Genomic DNA, 10,436 nt, shown 5'->3' with positions numbered 1-10,436 from the left:
CACAGATCACCGTACCACTTCTCCAAACACTTTCCCTCCGTGCCTACCGCCCCTGAGGCCCACCTCAGCGACTGACAGACCCCCAGAAGCACCGAGACGGCGGCCGACGAGGGCCAACGCGCGTTTTTCCCGAGATCCTGAATCTGGCCCTAGGCTCGGCCTCTGTGACGTCATATTGCAGCGCCGACTCCAGGCTGTTTGCAGAGAGCGGCGGTTTCGCCACAGAGTCCCCGGAGGCGGGTGTGTTTCGCTTTGCTCCATTCTCGGAAAGGCTCTAGACGGTGAGAAGCTATTGAAAACGCTTTATTTCCAGACCACTTTTGGCCTTTGGGCCCCGAATTTGTAACATTCACCGGGGGCGGTGCATATACTGCTTAGCTCCTGAGAAACTCAGGCCTGCCCACGTCTCTCCTCAGGACCCGCCGAGATGGTCGCGGGCTTTCAGGCGCTTTCGGTTAAAGGACGGGGAGAAGCTAAGTGCGCGCGGCCCGCGTAGAAGTGCTCAGGGGAGGGAGTTCGAGCCGAGCCGGAGCAACCGTTGGAGGGGAACGGGTTAGTATCCTGGGAACGCTGGCTGGAGGGGGCTCTGTGGAGAAGGCGGCATTTGCGGCCGGGCTAGGTTTCAGAGAACCGCGGGGAAAGGCATTGGTCAGAGTGGGCAGACGGGGTTAGAAGGCTCTTGGTAGGATTCGTGTGGGTGAAAACGGGGCACAGGGTTGATGGGGGTCAACAGGCGGCAGAGCTCATAGAGAAGCCGGGCTCTCCCACCGTGGCGGGAGTCAAAGATGCGGCTTTTCTCTCTCTAACGATGAAAAATACCTTGAATCAAAAGCTCTGAGGGGTCCCTGGCTGGCTCAGTCATAGAGCGTGTGACTCTTGATCTTGGGATGACTGGGGGGGGTAGATTGCACTTAAATTTTTTAAATCTTAAAAAAAAAAAAAAAACCCTCCGAGTAAAGGAAGTGGTTCTCTTCAGTATTGCAGCCCAACTAATTAAACTGATGAGCTTCCAGTGCGGAACTCCGTCCCCACAGCTACGCAACCAGGCTTAGAGCGCCTTCTAATTAAAGGGCTTATTCATTCATCCGGATGTTTATAAGATGCCTACTATGTGGCAAACGCTGTTCTGCATGCTAGGGTTACAAAAATTGTAAATGCAGGCAAAATTACCCTTGGTGGAGCTTTACATTCTGCAGAATGCAAAATTGCAGGTTTGAATGTAAAGTTTCAAGAGTGTTAGGATTCCCGCCTACAACGTGACATACGATGCCTGGCAGCCTGACATAACCGAAGATAAGTAACCAAAGATGATTATTCTTAAGTCTTAAGATCTAATGGAATTTGCTTTACTAGGTTTTGAGTTTTCGAGGGACCCATACCCCTTTCTTCCTCCTAATTTCTCTCTTGGAACGGGAGTGTCTATGCTACACCTGTCCTACCATTGTATTTTCGAAATGAGTAACTTCTCTAATTTTACATGTTCATAGCTAGAGAGAAATTTTGCCTCAGGGTAAATTGCACCTGAAGTCTCAACCATATATGACTTAGATGAGACTTGGACTGTGTAGACTTTAGAGTTGATGCTGGAATGAGTTAAGACTTTGAGGGTTGTTGGAATGGAGTGTATTTTGTATGCAAAAAGGTCAAGAATTGGGGGGTAGGGGTGGAATATTATGGACTGAATGTTTGTGTCTCCTCAGATTCACATGTAGAACACCCTAACACCCCGCTATATTTGGAGGTGGGACTTTGGAGGAAGTAATTAAAGTTAAATGAGATCCTAAGTGTGGGGCTCTGATCCCCGTGAGTTCAGTGTCCTTATTGGAAGAGACACCAGAGAGTTCTTTCTTTGTGCAGACAAACTGCAGAAATGCCTTGCGAGGACATGGTGAGAAGGTAGCCAGATGTCTGCAAGCCAGGAAGAGTACTGACCGGAAATCAAATCTGCTGGAAACTTAATTGTGGACTTCTAGCCCCTGGAACTGTGAGAAAATGAATTTCTTTTGTTTCAAACACCCACTCTAGTATTTTTTATGACAGCCAAAGCAGTCTAGTACTGCAGTGAATTACATCGCTTAAAAATTTTGCATTCTTTTGATAAAAAGAATATATATATATTTTTTATATAAATTTATTTATTATATAAAAAGAATCTTGGGGGCGCCTGGGTGGCTCAGTGGGTTGGAGCCTCTGCCTTTGGCTCGGGTCATGATCTCAGGGTCCTGGGATCGGGCCCCACATGGGGCTGTCTGCTTGGCGGGGAGCCTGCTTCCCTTCCTCTCTCTGCCTGCTTCTTTGCCTGCTTGTGATCTCTGTCAAATAAATCAATAAAATCCTTAAAGAAAAAAAAAATCTTGGGAAACATTTTTGGAATTATGGTGGAAGGAATAAAAATTTGAATCAGGCAAATTTAACAATATGGACTGTCCATGAATTACTTCTGGCTTTAATGTTCGAGCTCAGTTAGAATGGCTCTATAGTTTGCTTGGTTGGTTGACTGAAACTGGACTAAAAAAGGTGGCCTGCACTGAAGTTTAAATGCCAGAAAATTCTTTATATTTTGTAAAGATTCCAGAAGTATATGGAGTTAGGAATGTTAATGTGTAATTATCATGTAAAGCCAGTTTACCCGTCCACTAAAAATATATCCTGTGAGCATCCAGAAGATAATTTCTTCAAAGAAGCTGATTTGGCTATAGAAAATTGGTATATAAGATTCTGGTACTATACATGAGAAGGTATAATAATTTGAAGATACACCGATAAATGAATGATGCATGCTATAAACTCTAAAGGAACCACTTAAATAATAAAGTTATACCTAAAAAGCCAACGATGGAGATAATCATAAAACATAGTTGCTCCAGGGGCACCTGGATGGTTCAGTCAGTTGAGCCTCTGACTCTCGATTTCAGCTCAAGTCATGTTTTCAGGATCCTGGGATCAAGCCCTGTGTTGGGCTCCCCACTCAGTGGGGAGTTTGTCTCACTCCCCCCACCGCCCCCGAAATAAATAAATTAAAAAAAAAAAAAGTTACTCCAAAAGAAGGTAGAAAATGACAAAAAGGGGAGCAAAACCAGCTGGGATAAATAACACCACTTTAATTATGAATGATCTAAATACCTCAGTAAAAAGAGATTATCAATTAGATAAAATAGGTCCAACTACATGCTGCCTACGAGAAACTATTTTTTAAAGATTTTATTTGACAGCACAAGCAGGGGGAGCAGCAGACAGAGGAAGAGGGAGGGGGGAAAGTAGGCTCCCCACTGAGCAAGGAGCCCAATGCGGGCCTCAGTCCCAGGACCGTGGGATCAGGACCTGAGCAGAAGACAGATGCTTAACTGACTGAGCCATGCAGGCACCGCTAGAAACTCACTTTAAATATTAGGTTAAAAGTAAACCATGTTGGGGCACCTGCCTGGCTCAGTTGGGGTTGTGAGTTCAAGCTCCACGTTGGATGTACATATTACTTTAAAAACTGTTTAAAAATTAAGCCATATTAAATAGAGATATGAAAGCTATAAAAAGATGGGCCCAATCCAAGTTTCTAGAGATAAAAACTACAACTTCTGAGATAAAACATACTTTGATGGGATTAATAGCAGATTAGATGTTGTATAAGAAAAAAATCAGTGAACTTTAAAAGATAGCAATAGAAACTTTCCAAAATGAAAAATAGGTTGGGGTGGGTGAGGAGTCTAAAACCTAGGAACGGTATTTTAACCTACTTGTGTTTGCAAAAGGAAAGGTCAGTGAATTTAATGACAAGACAAAAGAAACTCAAGTACAAATTCAACTACAAAGAGAACAGAAGCTTTTATTAAAAAGAGAAAAAATGCTTAGAGAACCTGAGCTTATACAAAAGAGAAAAACCTCGAGTTCTTGGCCAGGGGGGTAAGAGGTATCATTGTGAGGAATGCCTAGTGAAACTGCTAACTGCTCTCCACTCTCTGATCAAGATAGTGAATAAACATCAATATTCTGGGAGGGCTTATAAAATAGGATGTAAAACATATCTTATAAACCCAATACATTCTTATTAACATATTGATCATACCTCTACGTTTTTGATGTGATAGAATACAGCTATAACTATACAGTTACAATGTCCTTGTTTGCTAAGTCTAGCATATATGTCAGTTTTAGTTACTTCTCATTGGTTTCTTTCAACACTGATCATATTTTCCTGCCTGATAAGTTTTGGTTGGATGACAGACACTGTCAACTTTATCATGTGGGAGTGAGGAGAGCCAGGGAGATCAGGATATTTTTGCCCTCTGGTATTCTTAAAGCTTGTTTTGGGATACATTGAGGTTACTTGCAGTTTGGTTCTCTCTGGCCCTGTTTAATTATTGAGTTAGTTAATTTTTTCCTGGCCCTGTTTTAAATCTTAGTTAAGACCAGATTGCTTATTGAATGAGATTCAATTAATATTTCAATTTAATGTTAATTAAATATTCAATATTTATCAAGTGCCTACTCTGTATTGCGTATTCTTCTAGACATCTTGTATATAGCGGTTAACAAGTTTCCTACCCTCAGGAAGCTTAGTCTAACTTTTACAGTGTATAACTCACATTCAAGACCTTATACTTGAGCGTAAACATGTAGAGTTATTGTAATATGCTTTATATTGAAATTGATACAATATAAACATTATGTTTATATATGACCCAAAGTCTTTATATTCCATATCAAAATCTTTAAAACAATTAAGATGTTCTCTCCAAGTGATTCTAGTGGGACTTATGTCATTGATTTTAAAAAAATCATCTAGGGGCACCTGGGTGGCTCAGTGGGTTAAGCCTCTGCCTTCAGCTCAGATCATGATCTCAGGGTCCTGGGATCGAGCCCTGCATCGGGCTCTCTGCTCAGCAGGAAGACTGTTTCCCCCTCTCTCTCTGCCTGCCTCTCTGCCTACTTGTGATCTTTGTCTGTCAAATAAATAAATAAAATCTTAAAAAAAAAAATCACCTGTCTAACTGCCATTAAAATACCTCACCTACTGAGAGGCCTTTAGTTTCCCCCTGACACCATATATATATATATATATATATATATATATATATATTTTTTTTTTTAAGATTTTATTCATTTGAGAGAGAGAGCATGAGAGAGGAGAAGGTCAAAGGGAGAAGCAGACTCCCCGCGGAGCTAGGAGCCCAATGAGGGACTCGATCCCGGGACTCTGGGATCAAGACCTGAGCCAAAGGTAGTTGCTTAACCAACTGAGCCATCCAGGTGCCCTCCCTAACACCTAATCTAATGCCCTTTTTGAGATTGCAGTTTTTCAGCAGGGGACTTGGTCTGAACCTCTTCCTCTATCAGTTTTATGCCAGCCCCTATCATTACCCCTGACTACATTCAATTAATTATACATATCAGGGATGCCTGGGTGACTCAGCTGGTTGAGCGTCCAACTTTTGATCTCAGGGTCCTAAGTTCAAGCCCCATGCTGGGCTCCACACTGGGCATGGAGCCTACTTAAAAAATTACACCTACTAGATTCTGAAAATATTTTCCAGGCTGGTTCCAGGCCTCTATATTCCAGTGCAGCACTGGATTCAGCCTTCTCCAGGTCCAGTTCAAAGTCTGGCCTCTTGGAACCAGGCCAGGGTTGATTCTGTGAAGACCTGTTTTTCTCTTCATGTGGTAGGACCCAGGATTCCGAGTTGGGAGAAAATGGGAATACATGCTGGAAAGAATGTCTGGGTGGTTCCATCAGTGAGACAAAAGGTAGGGCTAGACAGGGTACTACCTCTAAGGGAAGAATGCAACTGGATAGTTATCTATGAGTTTAGAACTTCAGATCCCCAGCATTCTGAGAATAATAATTTTAATAATCCAGGAAGGAGGACAACTAGGATGGAAGTAGTCATCTTAATTTGTATTCAAATTGCTTACCTTATTTTTTCATGTTTTAAAAAAATATTACCAAGAGCTGTATTGGGATGTATTTTGTTATTTATTGTATTGGTTTAAATTACTAATTGTCGGGTGCCTGGGTGGCTCAGTGGGTTAAGCCTCTCCCTTCGGCTCAGGTCATGATCTCAGGGTCCTGGGATCGAGGCCCGCATCGGGCTCTCTGCTCAGCAGGGAGCCTGCTTCCTCCTCTCTCTCTGCCTGCCTCTCTGCCTACTTGTGATCTCTGTCAAATAAATAAATAAATAAAATCTTTAAAAAAAAAAAATTACTAATTGTCCTTGGGCTTTTAGTTCATTTTGCAAACATGGTTTTTCTACCTTTTCAAATGTAGAAAATTTTACAAATCACTTTTATGATGATGTATAATGCTTGGTCTTATTTTTAAATTCAATTTAAATTCATTCAAGGACATTAAGTTTTATTCATGAGTTTAATATATTCATTTCATTTTTGAAGGACTTCAGTTGCCTGAAATAATACTTAAACCTAGAGCCAAAGAAATGCAACAGCTAACCATCACAGGATATTGGGTGGGAACTGAATATAATTTTAGAAAAAAAAAATCCACAAATGGGAAAAGTGAATATAATGTGATAATAATGTTAACCAGTGATGTAGGGCAGAGATTTTCTCCTCTAAATTACCATTAACATGGTAATTGGGAATGTGGTTCAAGGTATCCTGTCCGAAAATGCCCATCAGGTGTATCACACAATATACAGGTCAAGTTGAAAAAGGTACATAGAGCTCTCAAACATTCCTCATTTTCACAAGCCTTCTTTGTTTCATAAGAACTCTAGTTTTTGTTAAAGATATTCCACAATTAGTGGATTAATGGTGTTTTCTCTGTGATTTTTTTTTTAAGATTTTATTTATTTATTTGACAGACAGAGATCACAAGGAGGCAGAGAGGCAGGCAGAGAGCGAGAGGAGGAAGCAGGCCCCCTGCTGAGCAGAGAGCCCGATATGGGACTTGATCCCAGGACCCTGAGATCATGACCTGAGCTGAAGGCAGAGGCTTTAACCCACTGAGCCACCCAGGCGCCCCTTCTCTGTGATTTCATCTGCTAATGGATGAAGCAGAATGTACCACTGAAAACCCTGCCACATTCCCTGCCTTCTAACATGAACTGACACATTGAGGGTAAGGACTTTTCCACTGTCATATTTCTACTCATTATAAGCTCACTGATGATCTGTGGTGATCACTGATGACAGACAGGGTCTGTCTTCCAAAAAACAGCTTTCCTAGCCTCTGTATTCATAGGTTTTCTGTTTATATATAACCATATAATCAGCTAGACATTATTGCTCAAGGCTTTTCCAAATTGAATGTACCAGTTTTTTCCTGTGTGTTTTTTGGGACATAAAATAAGATGTAATTGACCACTGAAGGCATGACGACCTTCACTGCATTCATGACTTCTTTCCCGTACAGGCTCTCCGTTATTTCCTGAGGGTGCACATCTGACAACTGGTTGTCCCACTATGACTGCATTCCTATCTGTGAGGAGCCCACTGATGTTTGATGAAGTCTGAGGGGTCATAGAAGGCATCTGCACAGTCACTGTATTAACAGGGCTTTTCTCCTGCATGAATTCACTAGTATTTAATAAGCTGTGACCCTCTGTGGAAGAATATTTAACCTTCACTGAATTTACATATTTCTCTCTTGTGTGTATTCTCTTATGTTTAACAAGGCATGGCATGTGGGAGAAAGTTCTCCCACACTCATTGCATGCATAGGGTCTCTCTCCTGTGTGAGTTCTTGGATGGACAGTGAGCATTGTCTTTGTAGTGAAGGCTTTGCCACAGTTATTGCATTTAAAGGGTTTATCTCCCGTGTGAATTCTCTGATGTTTGGTGAGCCCTGACTTCTGTGAACAAGATTTTTCACATTCGGTACATACAAAAGAGTCTTTCCTTTATGAAATCGCTGATGTGCTATGAGACATGCCTTCTGGGGAAGGCCTTATCACATCCAGTGCACACTGGGTTTCTCTCCAGTGTGAGTTTGCTGATGTATAAGGAGATTGTGCCTTTTCCACATTCACTGCTTCTATAAGATTTCTCTCCTGTGTGGGTTTTCTGATGTAGAATGAGTTGTGATTTTTCTGGAGAAACCTTTTCCACACTCATTGCATTGATGGGGCCTTTCTCCTCTTTCATTTATCTGGTGTATAATGAGGTCTGCCTTCCTGCAGAAGGCTTTGCCACGTTCAGGCCATTCATAAGGTTTCTCTCCTGTATGAGTTCTCTGATGTTCAGTTAGCTTGAACTTTCTGGAGAATGCCTTCCCACATACACTGCATCCATGTGGTTTATTTCCTGTGTGAGTCTTCTGATGTTCAGTAAGCTGAAATTTCCTGAGAAAGGTTTTCCCACACTCACAGCACTCATAGGGTTTCTCTCCTTTGTGAGTTCACTAATGTTCAGTGAGCTTGAACTTCTTGGAAAACGTTCTCCCGCATACACTACATGCATGGGGTTTCTTTTCTGTATGAATTCTCTTATGTTCTGTGAGCTGAGACTTCTTGAGGAAGGCTTTCCCACATTCAGTACATTCATGGGCTTTCTCTATTTTGTGTGTTTGATGATGTTTAATGACTTGTGACTTAGTGCTGATCGGTCTTCTACTTTTGTGGACTTTAATTTCAGTATGAGTTTGCTTGTGATTAGCACAGAGAAAGGATCTCCCATCTCCACTATACCCAGCAGGCTCTTTTATGTCATAGCTTCTACTTGGGTTGACTAAATCTAAGCGTGGCTTCAAAGTTTTTCCATGTAAATGAAACCTTTCATGATTTGGCCCTAAAGGAAAAAGACTTTTGCTCTGATAAACAATATTTCCACATATGTTCAGTTCATAACACTGTTCTGTCCTCTTTGGCACTTTTGGGTTTTATAAGTGCTGAGGCAGATGATCATCAGCTTTCTGAGTTTCTAGGAAGGAAGAGAACAGTGAACCCTTCTGTGACCATGATATGGAATAAAACTGCTCCAAAAATATGTTGGGGGGGTGCGCCTGGGTAGCACAGTTGGTTAAGTGTCCAGCTCTCGGTTTCAGCCCAGGTAGTGATCTCAGGGCTGTGAGATTAAGCCCCATGTTGGGCTCCATGCTAAGTGTGGAGTTTGCTTAAGACCCTCTCTCCCGGGGCACCTGGGTGGCTCAGTGCTTAAGCCTCTGCCTTCAGCTCAGGTCATGATCTCAGGGTCCTGGGATCGAGTCCCACATCGGGCTCTCTGCTCTGCAGGGAGCTTGCTTCCTCCTCCTCCTCTCTCTCTCTCTCTCTCTGCCTGCCTCTCTGCCCACTTGTGATCTCTGTCAAATAAATAAAATCTTTAAAAAAAAAAAAAAGACCCTCTCTCCCTGGGGTGTCTGGGTGGTTAAGAGTCTGTTGATTTTGGCTCATGTCATGATCTCAGGGTTGTGAGATCAAGCCCTTCATTGGGCTCTGTGCTGAGTGGGGAGTCAGCTTCTCTGTCCCTCTCCTCCCCTCCCCCTGTGCACACATGCTGTCTCTCTCAAATAAATTTATCTTTAAAAAAAGAAAAAGACTGTCTCTCCTTCTGCCCCTGCTCCCCTATCCTTGCTCTCTTGTGTGCTCTCTATAGTAAATAAATCTAAAAAAAAAAAAAAAATACAGTGGGATAGCTGGCTCTTTAGTGGAAAACCTATGGTATCAACCTAAAAGAAATGCCAAGTATATTTATATCTATATCTATATCTGTATATTCCTTATCTCTTTAAAAAAATTTGGGGGATGCCTGGGTGGCTCAGTTGGTCAAGCATCCAACTTTTGATTCTGGCTCAGGTCATGATCTCAGAGTTGTGAGACTGAGCTCCATGTTGGGATCCGCTCTGGACATGGAGCCTGCTTAAGATTCTATCCCTTACCCACCTCCCCTCTCTCTCCCTCTCTAAATAAATAAATAAATAGAAATAGTAAAAAAAAAAAAAAAAAGTAAGAAAAAAAAGCCAAAAAAACCTTTTAGATTTATAATTAAATACATGTAAGATAAAATTTACCATTTTAACCACTTTTAAGTGTACAGTTCTGTGTCATTAAGTATATTCACGTTGTGGTACAGCCGTCACTATTCATCTCTAGAACATTTTCATTTTCCCCAACTGAAAAACACTGTACTTGTTAAACACTAATTCCTTATCTGTTGGAAATGTTTAAAAACACAATAATATAAAACAAATCAAAAGATGACAGCTATCAGTGTAAAACAGGGTGAATTCACAATCAAGATTTGTCTGCTTTATTAGTAGGGCATTGGAGACAGTAAAATACAAGGAAGTCACTGGCAGCATCAGCTCAAAAAGCCTGAAGGGATACAGACAGACACAATTCACTCATTCAGTACATCCTTCTTCACTGGCTACTACTGTATACCAGGCATGGTGCTAGTGTTAGAGAAACACAGAAATACTCTTTATTTTCACTGAAGTCATATTCTAGGGGTGGAAAGAGAAACAGAATAAACACATAAGAGGGGCG

General features: G+C 41.6%; 2 protein-coding genes and 1 long non-coding RNA gene across 3 annotated transcripts in view; 2 read left to right on the top strand and 1 right to left on the bottom strand.

Moving 5' to 3' along the window:
• LOC111160767 overlaps positions 1-10,436 on the top strand; it is a 618,405-nt gene that overhangs the window by 272,590 nt on the left and 335,379 nt on the right.
• LOC111160788 lies at positions 216-2,097 on the top strand. The gene is made up of 3 exons (XR_002641503.1): positions 216-281; positions 417-552; positions 1,858-2,097. It is a non-coding gene; the product is annotated as an uncharacterized LOC111160788 (long non-coding RNA).
• The window catches only part of LOC111160568 (zinc finger protein 613-like), an 18,809-nt gene continuing 15,599 nt past the window's right edge, over positions 7,227-10,436 (bottom strand). The window contains 4 exon segments of the mRNA XM_022523765.1: positions 7,227-7,843; positions 7,846-7,965; positions 7,968-8,043; positions 8,045-8,820. Of these exon segments, the coding sequence (XP_022379473.1) occupies positions 7,227-7,843; positions 7,846-7,965; positions 7,968-8,043; positions 8,045-8,820 (1,589 nt within the window).

Source organism: Enhydra lutris, unplaced genomic scaffold (assembly GCF_002288905.1).
Source record: "Enhydra lutris kenyoni isolate GAN:26980312 unplaced genomic scaffold, ASM228890v2 scaffoldscaffold77, whole genome shotgun sequence".
NCBI classification, from domain to species: domain Eukaryota; kingdom Metazoa; phylum Chordata; class Mammalia; order Carnivora; family Mustelidae; genus Enhydra; species Enhydra lutris.
Note: the sequence above shows the minus strand (reverse complement) of the source record. Positions and strands in the feature narration are given on the sequence as shown.